At 44.8% G+C, this 16005-nt stretch overlaps 1 protein-coding gene across 5 annotated transcripts in view; it reads right to left on the bottom strand.

Moving 5' to 3' along the window:
- Positions 1-15756, bottom strand: part of E2F3 (E2F transcription factor 3) — a 52862-nt gene extending 37106 nt beyond the window's left edge. For 2 of the 5 annotated variants that reach the window (XM_005281381.5, XM_005281382.5), the window contains exon 1: positions 15307-15756. In XM_005281381.5, coding sequence (XP_005281438.1) covers positions 15307-15606 — 300 coding nt within the window. In that variant the 5' untranslated portion in view covers positions 15607-15756. Of the gene's footprint in view, positions 1-8823; positions 9046-14567; positions 14904-15306 lie in introns of those variants that run through there. The other 3 variants (XM_005281384.4, XM_065585100.1, XM_065585099.1) reach the window with 3 other exon arrangements.
- Positions 15757-16005: the final 249 nt, after the last annotated feature.

Here is a 16005-nt window from a genome sequence, read left to right as displayed (position 1 = left end):
TATACAACAGGGTTTACTATTTCTCTACTCTCCAGGTGAAGTAAATATGCAATGGACTGAAAACTACCACCCAAACTGGTCTGAAGAGGGGTTCCAGGAGCTCTTTAATACCAAGTTATGGTCATAATGAAGGACCAGTTTATGGGTTTAACTTGCCAACTGTCTACAGGGATCTAGACCCACCCTGAGATGTACCCTTGCTCTAGTATGTCCAATAAATGTTAGACACAATGGAGCTAGCACAAAGTCCTCTGTCCCTGCCTGGATGGTACTGACAACTGAACCCTGTAAAAGACTGATCTGGCATGATCTAGAATAGATGTGCTGGACTGAAGCACAAGCAAAAGCTCTATTAGTCTTACACAATGGTACTTTTATACGCAGGCTTCCTTGGAAAACATTGTCATCCTTCTGCCCCCACCCCCCAAGGTAATTTTCAGACTTAAAGGGATTTTCATAATTGATGTTGTAATAGGAGGCAATCTTATAACAGCCTAGTATAATTAATTTATTTCACATGGTCCCATCTGCCCACTTAATACTGTCTCTTGAAAAGAGAGAGGGAGAGAGAAAGGAAGAAACTTACACCAGATTGAAGTTCTACTTGTATGAGTGCATCTACCCAATAATGGAATGAAATGACTATTAATGAATTCTGACGGACTATAAATGGTCATCGGGCCAGGGAAAGAGCATCTCTATAGTCTGGAGGTTAGGACACTCACGGGATGTGAGAGACCCAAGTTCAAGTCACTGCTTCAATGTCTAATTTTTTATACATAGTGGAACAGCTTCAATGGGAGAGACAAATAGTCCTGTCTCAAAATATCTCATAGCCCAGTGACTAGAGCACTCTCCTGAAATGTGGGCAACTCAAGTTCAAATCCCTTCTCCACATGGGAGGGGAGGGGGGAATTGAACCTGGGTTTCCCACATACCAGAGGAGTGTCCTAACCACTAGGCTAAAGTTAGGATGCTACTGTCACCTCATTTTGTGAATGGCATTTAAGTCCCAAAAAGTTTTTTTGGGACAAAAACAATTGGTCAAATTTACGCCAAACTCACTAATAGTTTCAGGTTGACAAACTATATTTTTGGATGAATAAACTATTAATCTGAAAAACTTCACCCAGCTCTACTAAATACTTGTTGCAGTAGGAAGAAGAGATGAATAAAATGGCTAGCTACAACTGTTTCACTGGATCTGTACTCCAGGTAAGATTTTCTTTGCAGGAAAGGATTTCCTGGAACAGAATTATGAGAGTTTCATGGGTGCTTTAAGTTACAAGTGCAGGGATGCAGGCTGTTGCTGCATGGTACTTTTCTCTCATGAACCTGACCAGGATGTTTGATGACTTTCTGAATGTAGTAGAAAGACCCCAACTGACTGCATGGCACTAGTATATCTCAGAAACATGTGGGGTTCACTGTAACAAAAACCTAACAGATGGTCGTGTAAGAACTAGCAAGCAATAGCACAAAAGCTGCCTGCTTGGGTTACTGAGTATGAGCAGCTGCTAATGTCTAACTCGGAATGCACAAGGACTGAAGCGGACTCACTAAGGCCTTGGCTACACTTACCGGCAAGTTCGACGGCTGGAAATCGAACTTCTGGGTTCGATTTATCGCGTCTAGTCTGGACGCGATAAGTCGAACCCGGAAGTGCTCGCCGTCGACTGCGGTACTCCAGCTCGCCGAGAGGAGTACCGCGGAGTCGACGGGGGAGCCTGCCTGCCGAGTGTGGACCAAGGTAAGTTTGAACTAATTCGAAATAAGGTACTTCGAACTTCAGCTACGTTATTCACGTAGCTGAAGTTGCGTACCTTAGTTCGAATTAGGGGGGGTAGTGTAGACCTAGCCTAAGGCTCCACAATTTTTAGCTTCCATTATTTTAGATGCAGTTTTGTGCCTGTAATTAAATACAGGCACAATGTTTAGGTGTGATATTTATCCCACAGATGAAATCCCTCACCACCTGAACAGAGGGTTTGATCAGGTAGCTTGTACTTAAATAGGTGCAGGCATGAACAAAAATCATGCTCACAAATTATGCATGCAAAACTGTACTGGCAATACTGGAGGCCTTGTTGAAGTTTAGTTGTCAGGGCATATAATCTGAGAAAGGACTGGCTGCACTGCCTTAAATCAACAGGTTTGAGCAGGACTCTTGTTCTGATTTGGTGGATCCAAGACATAGTAGCCTCATATTTGTATGTGTATTTATCCAATGATATTTAACTTGAATTTTACCAACTAATCTAGCTATTTATTAATTGGATTTGAGTATTTTGGCATTTTTTAAAAATATTAAATACAAGTCCTCAATATTCCTTACTGTTCCTACCCTAAATTCCAAGTTGGTATTGTTATACATACATAGCTCTTCACTGAAATGGTAGTCACTAATAGTATCATACTATTATTACAGCCAGAGTTTTGCCCATCTCAAACTCGAACAAATGAAGGGAGTAAAGCTGATCAAGTACCACCACCTTTCTTCCTTTTTTTACTGCCTTTCCAAAGACTGACCACAATTGTGGTTAATTGCAGGAGTTAAACTTCCTACAAGTAGCGTAGTTAAGGTTCCAGATTCCACTGTGGTTCAGCAGTATCAAAGCTATGGAAATGCATTTGGTTTATATGTGAACCACTATACTAGCTCTTTAAAGCACAAGTTCCATATTGCAACTCTAAAATTATCTGATAAGAATCATCTCGCTTCCACACCTCCCTTCATGCAGAAGGATCTTAACACTGAATTTGTTATGCAACTTGCATCTCCAGATGAAAATGCTTTATGAAAGGAACTTTTAGATTCTTGAAACATTAATTAAATGTTCATGAAAGTGGGGATTAAAACGTCCTCACACAACTCTGCCAGTTTATCGGTCTTCACTTACAACTACTGCCACTGCTCCTGTCCACACTGCTAATCAAACTAGACTGAGATTTAGTTTTACAATTTGAACAAAATGGGGGCTATGAAACCTGAAATTTTTCCCTCTCAATTCAGGATTGAGGCTTATTTCCAGATGTTAAAGACCTCCGGTCTACTGCCCGGGAATATGAAATAACTAGTGGAGAGAGACCCAAACAAGACACAGGAAGTACATAAAAAGGGAGTTCTATGGTGACTTGTGGAAGGAGAGTACTGCTAATAGAAATGGAAACACCTGAGGAAGAAATTAGGAAATGATTCAGACCAGTGGGTTACACATTTTTTTTACCTGTTAAGCAGCACTACAGTAGGAGTCTGAGACTTGCATCTGAACAGGGGTTGGTATGTTGGATGTACATTAGTCCACTAATCCTTTTTAGTAGGACCATTTCTCTTGCACAGCCTCAGTCATCAACAGGCTGCCACTAGCTGGGGGAGAAATGTTTTCTTGGATCTTCACACCATGATTTGTATTTCACTCAATTACACTAAGCCTATGATAGAGTGCACTCACCTCTCACGAGTGCCTCCAATTGGCCAGGTACAATCCTGCACTCTTTCCTCTTCCTGGCCCCATGGGGACACGCCTGTGTGCCTGATACCTCAACAAGATTTGCATCAGGGACGATAATGATTCTATTCCACCCTTCTGGTCCCAGCCATCAAGTGATCTGCTCAGGCCCTGCAGTGCAGTTTACTTGAGCTGGCTGGGCTCTGATTGGCTGCTTCCATGCAGCCTTTCTAGGCAGCCTGGAGGACCCACCTTCACTGCTTCTTTTCTGGGGCGGGGTGTGATAGGAACACAGTGCCTCCAGCAAGGGACTTGAAAGGGTCTGGTACACTCCTTCACAAGGCCATTAATGCAAAGTTCAAGAAACATAGAGCTGTTAACTTTCTTCATTTCAACAAGGTACCAACACTGATGTAACTGTTCAGCTGACAAGCTAACTGAAAATAATTGGATACTTACTAACTGTACAGAGGTTTAGAACCCTCCCTCTATAAACATTCTTGGAGCATCTGAAGCAATTCCTTTCCTCTCAACTGCTAGTTCTAGAGCAAGCAGAATTTTGGGGCAATATTTCTAACAGGAGAATGAAGGAATGCTGAAGCCAGTGGGTTCTTCAGCAGCTGGGAAGGATGGTTGGAGACACAAAAGGTCTGAAGTAGTACAACAGCAGACAGAACCTTGTCTGCAGATAACCTCTCTCCCCACCCTTTGAGGCAGGGAGAGCTTTCAGGGAGCAGGGGTAAGTGTCTGAAAATAGAGTCAACATCATCAAAGAGTTGATTAAGGAAAGAGCAAAATAACAGAAAACTAGACAAAGTGGCACAGAAAGATACTCTTATTCCTGCCCACCCCAACCTCCTGAGAACAAAGCAGGAGCTCTTGCTTCGCTTTGATTTTGCCGTCCAGGGAAGAACCTGGTTTCAGATAGGGATACCCCAACTCTTCCTCCCCTATATTTGTCATTCTTTGGGATGTCTGGGGGAATGGGGTCAATGTGATCTGCCTTATATTGTTCTTTAAGAAGCTGAAAGAAGTGTTGACACCTTTCTTTACTGGCAATTCTCCTGTCTAGTACTGAGGAGAGAGATCCTGGAAGTCCTGCATGCAGGGCTCTCTCTAAATAAGGGAAAATGCTTATTTCAGACATCACCACACGTGCTCCCTGTTTGTATACCACCTCACAGTGGGGAATTTTGCTCTGAAGAGAGGTTTTGCTTTCAGAACATGGAATGATCTTGCTGTGTTTAGTTTCTGGAAAAGCATGTGCAGCTGGCATGTTAAGGTTGCTCTTGCTTCCTGTACATTCAGCAATTGACTGAGGTAGATGGAATGGACCAAGAGGGAGGATCCCCGAATTAACTGCCAGTGCAGGGGTACTCAACACCTGGGGGTCACAAACACTTTGCCCTTCCCACATTGCTAAGTGGGACAGAGCTCTTGTATGGACAATATGGAAAGGATTAAGAATCACTGACTTAGGGGATTTCCAACTAGTTTCATTGTACTAGGGACTCCTGCACACCAGACACTAAAACCCCCAGATCGCATCACCCCAAGTCAAGTGCAGTACATGTGGGAAGAGGGGTTACCCCCTCACCTTGTTGCTTATCTTCACAGCCCTGTTGACATCAGAAACTACTCTGCATACTAATACTTTTTATGTTCACACTTGTCACTCCCTATATAGCACCAGCCAGCACCCGCTGTCGCATGGCTGGAGTCCAGGGCCGGAGCCCAAAGTCCCACAACCAGAGACTGCCGCCACCGCCTCAGGGGTGAAGCCTGAAGCCCAAGCCTCATCACCCCTGGGAAGGTGGGGAACTCACTGGCTGCCTGCTCCTCCAGCTTTTGTGGCTCCAGAGGGGGAAGAGAGCTCAACCCCTCCTGGTGGCCCTGGGGATAAGGCACTGCTTTGCCGCCCCCCCCCCCCCCCAACCCCTACCCGCCTGCCCGCCCACCTGCCACTGTCTGGGAGGCTGTGGCCACAAGAAAAGCCCCTGGTGGCCGCATTTGAGAAAACGCTGCTTTAAAGTGCCTTTTATAGTTGTAAAGCCTCAGACTTTCCCCAAATGGCATTCACGCCATATCCAGTGTCACATAAAAAGGCATTAAACAAGGGAATGAGGGATCACACTATTATATAGTATCTGGTAACTGGGTTACTTTGCATGGGTTGATAAAGTCTTCCCATGGAAAATGAAGCTTTCCTCTGCTGATTTTACACCCAAACACTATTCCTGGTTTCTGATAAGCCTGATTGCCCTAGCCCTTCTGTTTTGAAAGAGGTTTTTTCCCTTCAGTGTGGTAACTAGAGATAAAGTACTGCTAGTACACGACAAATATGGGTGCCATCTCTGGCATTATTTTAGTATAATTCAAGTACTGTCGTTCTTTACCAGAACGACACGCTTACTAAGCAAGATTCGAAAGCTACAAAGCATATCTATGTCCACCATAAGCCAGGATAAAAACCTCCACTGCAATAGTCTTGATAAGAATAGTAGCATGTTCTACCAAGACAACTTTCAGATAAAGTAGGCTTTTGTTTAACAGTCAGAGCTGTAACTGTAAGGTCAATTCCCAGTATGTGAAAACATTAATTATGCTAAATTTGGAGCTTCAGGACAAAAATTGACTCTCTCAATGTGGGAAACTAATGCTGTCTGCAACAGTGGCACGTCAAAATAAAGCCAGTACATATGCATGCTAGTTGCAATTTCATTCAAGTTACAGCAGAAAAAAATGAGGAGAATATTTGGCTGCTGGCAACACTCGAGGTATTATAATTCAGTTTGCAGCGCCCCGATTAGGAAAAATAGCTTTACAACTAATAGATGTGCTAAATGATACTGACACAAAGAATTACTGTGAGCTTTTGATTCCCAAGGCACGTTTCAGAGACCTTTGCAAGGTTCTCTGGTCACTCAAGAGCCATTCCTAGAATATCTGCTCTCTCATATACAAATTTAACAAGGAACATGCCCCTGATTAAAGAATACACTAGAACTGTCTTGTCTGGATGGCAAGGGAAGGAGTCAATGAGTAAGCAGCACCTTTTTGTTATGCTTCTTCTAAGTTTACTCAAATATTTCCTCTCCACAATAATGGCAAAAACAATCTGCACTTGGCTGTTTAGAACACACGCAAGATAGAGCAACCATAGGTTAAGTATTTTACTGAACATCTTGTTTAATATCTAAAGCCTTGCATCCATTATGAGTCAATGTCAGATGAATGTGTGTCACGAGACCACACTGTAGTGGGATGTCCCTCATAAAAGCACTATCCTATATTTTTTACGCAGCTGTCCTTTCTTTCCTTCATCAATATATGGACAAAGCATTAGAGATCACCTCACCACGATGAAGCTGCAAAATTAAACACCTACTTGATGAACCTGAAGTACACATTAAAAAGAAAAATAATTTGCATGAAGTTTAGCAGCTTCATATTCCCCTTGATTGATTATATGAAGGAGCAGGATTGCCTCAGGTCGAACAGCTTGTAAAAAGCCAGACACTTGAATATTTGTATTGTCATAGCCACTACAGACTAGGAAGGACCTCATTGTGCAAGGCACTGTACAAAGTTAGCCGCTGCTCTAAGGAGCTTACATTAATTGCTACTAATTTTTAACTCAAGCAAAAATAAAAATAAAAATAAAAATAAAGCTTATTGTTCTATTCACTCCCTCTCTATATACTTTTTTCTTATTTTTTGTTCCATTATTTTACTCATGCAAGATGAGAGTTAGGCACTCAGATACTATGGTGATGGTCAGAGCATCAGAACCTTAAACTACTCGCTTCCAACAACCCTAAACAAAGCAGCAGCAAGCAACACCACCCCCTTTTCTAGTGATCCTCTTACTGGGACCAACATCATCAAGCAGAAAGGAAATTAAAATGCTAAATTAAAAATTGTTTCCTTCTGGTTGTAAACTATGCAATACATACCAGAAAAGACCTTTGAACCAATAATAAAGGTATGACAAGGAAGCAAATCCTATTGTTGCTTGCAAGAGAAACTCTTTCCTTTATAGGACATTAAGAAGGCTAGTGCAAAAAACTTTTTGGATACACACACACATCCAGTAACGCTTCAATAAGACAATGTTAAAGCTGAAAAATCAAGACTAAGATGAACCCCTCTTATGTAATAAACCACTGATACTATTCTTACCAAGAGAAACTGTAATTCAGTTACTGAAAATATTTTGCACTTGCGTTCTAAAAGATTTGAGAGAGATTCACAACATAAAGCCTTGCAACACTTGTGTGAAGACAGTATAAGACCCATTTTACAGATGTGAAAATGGAGGCAGAGAGCATGGCCCACATTTTCAAAAAATGTTAGCTAATTTTGGATATCCAAATCAAGACACCAAGAGCCAAAGTATCTACTATTCCAACTGAAGTTAATGGAAAGTGTGGATGCATAGCATCTCTCTGAAGATCAGGCCCTAGAAGCGCCTCAAGTTGGGCACCCAGAAATTGAGACAATCAAAACTAGTGGACACTTAAATGTATGGGCCTAAGTGACTTATACTTTGTCATACAACAAACCAGATTAAATCTTGAAAAGACACCTGAAGGTGCCCTGAGTCCCCACCTCAGTCACTAGAGAGTTTCATACGTCCTTGTAAGTTATGAATGGTAAATACCTGTAGTTGTAAATTAGCAATATTCTAACAAAACAAAACAAAAAAAACAAACAACAACAAAATCCACCATTGCTCACCTACACCAAAAGACTGAGCATTTTTTATTCTCCAAGCTTGCTTGCCAATATGGTCCTGGTTTGAATCTGGCCCACAATGGCGTTAAACAGAGTTGTTACCAGAGTGGATAAAAATCAATTATTTAAAATATATATCAAAAAAATTGGATGTTTTTTATTTAAAATCGGCCTTTTTTTGATAAAATGCTTTTTGAGGAAAAAACCTATCTAAAGATCGTTTTAATTAAGACGCATTATAGCTCAAAGCATCATGGAATAGGGATTATAAATTATAAATTATAATTCTATAGTATGAGACAATATATTCATGTAACGTTTAAGAAAAATTCTGTAAATGATTTCCAGTAGTTCATGGATTAGGGACCCAATCTTCTGGGGCTCCACAGGCTTCTGTATAGATTATTTAGGTTAATCTTTCTATCTACCCAATGGGACTCAGTGCTCAGTCTCTAGAAGATACCATCAGAGATGCTTAGTTTTGCAGTTCTCAAACTGTGGATTTGTGTCTCCAGAGATAACATGCTTGTTAACAGCAAAAATGTTTTAAAATAAATAAATATATACAGGTGAGAAAAAACAGACCTCAACCCTATTGTCCCTCTGCAAATTTGTGTACACAGAGTCAATCCCTTACCTCTCTCAAAGTGCAAAGTTTCAAAAAGTTCAATGAATAGAAGATTGTTGGAGGCAGAATAGATCTGGACAAGGAAAAGAAGTCTGGAGATAAATATGAGAAGGGAGGGACAGGCAGTAGAAACAAAAGTGAAACTGTTTGAACAGCATATTCCAGAAGTCTTGAGGTCTTTCTGAGCATAGCCTTCACTGTTTTGAGATCTACCATACCAGTCTCTCACTAGAAGGGAAAACCTATAATGGCAGCAGGCCATAAGAGAGACCCAGTTTGGGAATATTTTAATGAAGTTCCTCTACCTGTGAAGAATATGTATTAAGATTATAACAACCAACAAGAAAGCACTTTTATGTAGAAATCCATGATTAAATTGAGTCTTCCCGACCAGTGAATTAAATCAAATTCACCCTGCTTGTTACCATCTCATGGTGCTTAGAAGCAGGAGTGAAGTGAGTTGGCAGTCTCAGTCTAGTTACCAGCAGACAGGTGCACCAACACCACGGCCAAACATTGTATGGGTGTAGGGCATGATCCACCCTCTCAGGGCCATAAAAAATTTCACACCCTGTGCCAGGTAAGTAGGTTGATCTAACCCCCACCATACAGGCAGCTAGGTCAACTAAAGCATTCTTCCGTCCACCTAGCGATAGCCTCTCGAGGGCATAGATTTACTACAGCGACAGAAAAACCCCTTCCATTGCATAAATACTTGCTACAGCAATAACGCCATGATTGCACCACCGCAGCTACACCACCGTCGTGCTTGTAGTAACCTGAGATACGTCTGAGGAGGCATGCAGTGCTGCCAGCTCGGTTATAACAGTTCTGGGGAAGACTTCAGTCTCCAAGACTGTTTGGCAACTTCCATGATTAATTCCTGCTCACTCACCTTTTACTTTAACGAATTTCAGAGTTGTTTTTACATCACCACCACCCCACCCCCCGTCGCAGATTTCAGACTGCAGGACTCAGAAATGACAGCTTTCTAGTACATGAACTGTAAGTTAAGGAATTGTCTGCAGCACAGGGAAATTGACCAGCATAGCTATTCATGCTATAGCTATGCCAGTCAATTCCCCCTTGTAGACAAGACCTAGGTAGTGTGGGATGTATAGGCTAGGATATGAAGGGGCTTATATGTTCACTTCTGTCACAAGCCCTCCACCCCACCATATTCTTGGGGACAAGAGGCTCCAAGGGGTTAAGTATTACCTTATCTGCCTTTCTTTGATTTACTCCATTTCACTAAGCATTGCTAAAGAGTCCATCAGCACAGTACTTCAGAACAATCAACCTCCACCCCTGCCTCATCTTTCCGAAGTTTCCCCTGAAGGGGTTTAAAACCTTGGAAGCCAGACTCGTCCACCATGAGGTCTCTAACCCCTGCTAAAACCTCCAAGGGGCTGAATGTCTGTCCCTTACTCAACCAGACAGATATCCAAAGTGGAATTAACCCATAGGGTTGAAAAGGGTTGATCGCTTCATGCTTTGCACCTACAAGCCAATGCAGATGTGACAAATGGAGCCTCTCACCAGAAATAGCACCCTCTGAGAAAGGCCCAGTGCCTTTTTCACAGCAGCAAATGGATTCTCAAACAAGCATCATCTACTAGGCCCCTCAACCCCTTGTCGCTTCGGTTAAAGACAAAATTATTAGGGAAACGTTTTCAAGCTTTAATATAGTGGTAACAACAATGGATTTTTAAAAAGAAAGCTATATTTTAACAAAAGCTATATTTTAAGAATTTTTTTTTTTAATTTAAACCCAAAAAGCGTATGAGTGCTCCCTGGAGGTTAGCAGTTCTGCAGAAGCATGCTCAATCCTGGGCACAGTGAAGAGAAAGAACATGCCTTTTGTTGCTTGATCAGCACGTGGAGGTCAAACAAGGAAAGGCACTGACTAGCTCTAAAGTGAACCACATCCAATCCTCTTTGGAAAGTAACCTGGTTGCAAAGATAAAGGGTTCTTGAGGGTGGAAGAGCAAAAGGTCTGACTCTTAAATCCAGAGTCCTATCCTGGGAGAATATTTGAAGTACTTAACTGAGTATAAATTCCTTTAAAAAATATTCAAGATTAGATGCACCTGCTTCATTAAGTATTTCTTCATGTTAACAGTAACAGTCAAGCAGAGAAATATTAAGATGGTGATTGATTTGCATACATGGCTTCCATGGACAAAGTTTTTTGGGTGTTTTTTTGTTTTGTTTTTGTTTTTAAATAAGAAAAAGTTACCAGTTTGCTGCCTGTTCCTTTTTGTGACTTGCCCATCTTCTGGGCGTTTCTTCCATTTTCTGCTATTCCTCATCTCACTGTCAACTATGTGTATCCTATTTGGCCTTTTTCTTTCCCTAGCATCTACTATTAAGATTAAGCAATTGTCCCATTTTGTTCCAAACACACTTTTTGAGGGTGGGAAGAGATGTGTTCTTAACTACAAGAAGGGGAAAGAAGTGGTATGCACTGAGTTTGGAAATGTAAATCCTCCCGCCCCCTTCTGAAGCATGCTGAACCAGACTCCCTAGAGTTCATGTCATCAAAAGGCCACAGGAGTCCTCTCAAAATATTCTTAAGAGGATTTAGCCCCTTTTAAAAGGGACTTACCACGTGGGTGGTGTCTCCATTTAAACATTTTCTATGGCTAAAAAAAAAAAAAAAATGTCCCTCTATTTAAAGGTTTCTCATTCCAATGAAAAGGCACTAAGAATTTTTGCACTATTTTCACTGGAAATATTTTGAGCATCTGTCTCTAACGGTAGTTCACCAGTACTGTTATTTACAAGTAGAAGTGACTTTCCAATATAGAAAGTAATAAGAAGATGGCCTTAGACAGAATGTTAGCTGTAAGATGGGTGCATGACCATATGTTAAAGAATTACTTCCCTCATGCCTCCCCCCCGCCATAATCTCCCCTATTAATGTAGGAGCCTTAGTTAACAGCTTCTTCTGAAGGTTTAAATCTTTACAAACTATGGAATTAAGCCACCATAAGAGTTAATTTCGGTCCTCTGACAGTCCATAAGAGTTGTGCAAATCCAGGCCTAAGGCCTGATTTTCAAGTGCTGAGCAGCCACAGCTTCCATTAAATCTATTTGCATACTGGGTGCTCTGCATCTCCAAAAGCCAGGTCCCATTACAATAGAGTGGTGCTGTAGACACTGGTATAGCTTAGATACTGTAAGCCTCCCAATTACTCTATAACCCAGGGCACGGGTAATGGAAAGTCCATGTAGCAGGGGCTGGGTTTAAGAAAGAGAACCACCGGGCACAACCAACTGTGCTATTTGTTGAGGGTGGTGAGTACATTGTTAATTCTTCAGGGCAAATTTATAAATAGGACTATAAGAACTCTGTAGACCACCTGATCTCAAACTTTAGCAACCCGAGGACCCCCATTTTGATTTAAAAATTTTCACGGACTCCCCAAGCCCCCGACTCCACTCCTTCCCCCAAGACCTCACCCCACCTCTTCCTGCCCCTGCTCCTTTTCCCCGCCTCTTTCTGCCCCCTTCCCTCCCAGCACCACCTGCAAGCCGCTGAACAGCTATTCCCCCACATGCAGGAGGCGCTCGGAGGAAGGGGAGGAATTGATCAGTGGGGCCCGCGGACCCCAGTTTGAGAAACGCTGCTCTAGACTGAAGTTTGAATACTTTTAATACTAATCAAGTACGAGTTTAATACCGGCCATGACATCATGCCCCTTTCTTCCAACAACGTAGAAAGTCCCACAGAATTGTTCCCTTGTGATCATGTTTGTAGATATGCCTGTGAGTGAATTCATTTAACAAAAAGTCATGCTGGAAAACAAAAGCACTGGACTGGATATCCTGTTTCTAGTGCAATCTGTACCATACCACACGCTTAACTAGTGGGTTAAAAATTACAGTAAGACTTACAAATACGACAGCAGCAAATCAAGTTTGTTTTTTAATCTAGGCTATGACTTTCATTATAATCTTTTGATGAGACTATACTGCACCTTCCTGAAACCTCCATCGCCATGTCAGCAATGAACACCTGCAACAATTGTATAAAAAGGAAGCTTATGTCCTCATTGTGGTTTGCCAGTAGCAATAAAGACAGTGACCTGAACAGCTTATTAATTAAAAAACTGCTACATTTTGACCAACATTTAAGAAGGTTTCTAGGTCATTTCACAGTGCAAAGTATGGATGTTAATGGCATTAAAACCCACATTTCCTTTAGGTTTTACTGCAAATCTCATTAAAATAAATCTAGACCACCCTCCCTGGAAATTCTAGATTCTCCACAATGTCAGCCAGTACTCGGCACTAAACACGTGCTCACTTACCTAAGGAATGTGTTTCTTTTAATTATAACAGTAGTCTGTACTTTTAAAATTCATAAATTTAACATAGGCTGACAACTAAATCTAATAGAAAACTCTTTTAAAAATATGGGCAAGCAAGATATGATCTGGGGGATGGAGTTTGTGCATGGGTAGTGCACATTAGTTGAAAACACCAGTATTTCATGCCTGGAGAGCTGGGCTCAACTATTATTTTAGCCAGAGCAATTTAGCTTCATGGCCCATCCGGGGCATGGGGCAATTGCCCTGCTTGCAATACATTTTTTTATTTAAAACATTAACTATTCTAGAGTAACACAGGGCACTGGGGTTACGTTGTAGTAATTTTTGTTGTCAGGAGGGGATCACAGTGCACTGAAGTTTGAGAAGTGCTGTTTTAGACCATGTGAAGAAAGTGAGTTTGGTAATCTCATCCTAGAGACCCTAGTGGACATTTGCCCACATCACACTATGCCAGAGAAGTCTCAGCTCAAGCAAGGCCCAGTGCTGGAATGCCTGCAGGGCCAGGACTATTAAAATCCCTTAGCAGAACCATGTAGGTTAGTTAAACTTGCACCGCCACCGCACCTGCACATCCATTTTATGCCTGGGTCGAACCAGTACAGGACTAAAGTCCCTTATAGCTATGGAAACAGAGAAGACTGTTTTTCTCTCACTGCAGACCCTCTTTATGAGGTTATCCAAACTTCTTCATCTTGGCTCCCAAACTACACCACCCATCTTTGTTGTAACAAGCAGGTGAGGCTTGCCTCCAGGAAGAGCTTCACAAGACAGCAAGGAGGGTGCAGTGTGTTTAATTATTCCAAAACATCCAACGCTCACCTTCCCACACTTTTAGTTGACTATGCAGAGTCCTCCAGAAATCCCCCCTCCCCCCTTGCATCACAAATGACAGCCCCAAGTAGTAGAAATGCAGGGGCAAGGTCCGGCTTTCCCTCCAGAAAGGGGGATAGCTATGAACGAGGCAAACTGCCTTTAGAGCAGGCAAGGGAGAGGGATGAAGCTGGAACTACCAAAGTAGATGAAGTGATTTAAAAATTAAATGGGCCAGGCACCCAGTGGCCTGAAGCAGGAACCTGACCAATCACTTCCAGGGGGCCATCGCGAGGCGGGCAGAGGGCTGGGAGATCAGGCCCAGGCTGAGAAAGCTATTGGGGGAGGAGGGACTGGGGGATCAAAAAGGGGGGTTAAAGTCAGGAAGAGGGCGGGGGGGAACCTTATTTCTAAACTATTCCCCCATTGTGCCCCCCCCCCGCGCGGGTCACTGCAGTTCGGGGAGTGCCAGAGCCTAAGGACAGGCGGGGGCCGCCCTGCTTTGGGGGGGGGGGGGGAGGATGCTTCTCCCAGGTTCCTCATTACGGGGCGGGGGAGAAGCGAGGGTTGCTCTTGCTGTTGGCCCCTGCGTGCTCAGTCACTAACCTGCTGAAGGGGCATTTCCGAGCCTAGCAGCGCCCCGGGCAGCCTCAGGGAGGCGAGGAGGCCGCACGCGCGTGTGAGGGGGGGACACGGACCGTCCCAGGCCAGCGGCAGGAGGAGGAAGCGGGTGTCCCCCTCCCCCCACTCGGATCAGCGCCCCCTCCCTCCTGCCCGGCTCCCAGTCACAGACGCGGCCTCCGCGCACGTGTGCGAAACGTCACCGGCGAGTCCGGGGGTGAAGCAGAGACACCAGCTGGGCAGAGCCCCCCGCTTCCCCAGACACGGGCAGGGGAGCAGCGGGGCCTGCATCTACCCAGCTCCGGGAGCAGGGGTCGCCACAGCCGCCCCCCGCTGAGCACGCCCCCAGTGAGTGGGGATGCCCTAGCGCCGCGAACTCCCTGCAGCGCCTGGCACCGGCCTCAGCGGGCTCTTTGTTGGAGCCACAAATAGCAGTGGGGGTTGCTAACCCCGCCAGTGAGAGGGGAATAGGCTACAACCGCCCCTCCCCCCGCCTTATCCTCTGCACCCGGGGCAGGGCACCACCGCCCCAGCTGCAGAGAGGAGGCACCGCCTGCACCGGGCCTGAGTTGGAGGAGGAGGGGACACAAAAGTTTATTGCAACACGGTGTTGTCCCAGGCCTTCCTGCCCCACGACCCCGGCTGCAGAGGGAGTAGCGGGACCCTGCCTGGGGCTTAACCCGAGTGTCCCCTTCGCCCTCCCCCTGGGATGGGGGGGAATTACCGGGGGGCGGCCTCCGCCTCCTCCTAGTGCTGGCTGCAGCAGCGCCGTCCTGCCGGCGGGTCCGTGCGGGGTGCAGTACAGGGAGCCGCCAGCGGGCTGACCCCCCTCCGCAGTGAGGGCAAAGACACCGGGAACCTGGGAGGAGGAGGAGACACAGGACGCTGCCGCCGCGCCGCTGCGGATCTGGATGAAGGTGCCAGCGGCGAAGTGGGCTGGGAAGCTGGCGGGGGTCACCCGGGAGTCCATGGAAGGTGCGGGTGGCTGCGCTGCTAGGGCCGCCGGCTGGAGTCCCCTTCTCATCCTTCCCTCTGGGTCTGTCCCCGTAGCCGAGTCTCTACACCCTCCCCCCCCGGCCTTCCCGGCTGCTTTCCTCCTCGATGCCGAGGCCCGACCCAAAATACTGGGGGCGGCGGGTGCCGGGGGGGATCCGGCTGCAGGATGCGGGGTCCCAGGGGGGGATGAAAGCGGCGGGACGGACAGATGCGGCGGATGAAGCGGGGCCGCTCCCGCTATGTGGGGCCGGCTGGAAAATGGCTCCAGGAAGCGGCGGCTGCTGACAATGAATGAAGGGAAGGGAGACGGGTTACGCGCCAAGGGCCTCCCGCGAAACTCGGATTTCCCGCCCGCTTTTCAAACTAGATTAGCATAGCTCCGCCCAGCAGGTACGTCTCGTACGGCTGGCCCTCTTATTGGCCCGCT

The sequence above is a fragment of the Chrysemys picta genome, chromosome 2, assembly GCF_011386835.1.
Source record: "Chrysemys picta bellii isolate R12L10 chromosome 2, ASM1138683v2, whole genome shotgun sequence".
Lineage (NCBI taxonomy): Eukaryota > Metazoa > Chordata > Testudines > Emydidae > Chrysemys > Chrysemys picta.
Note: the sequence above shows the minus strand (reverse complement) of the source record. Positions and strands in the feature narration are given on the sequence as shown.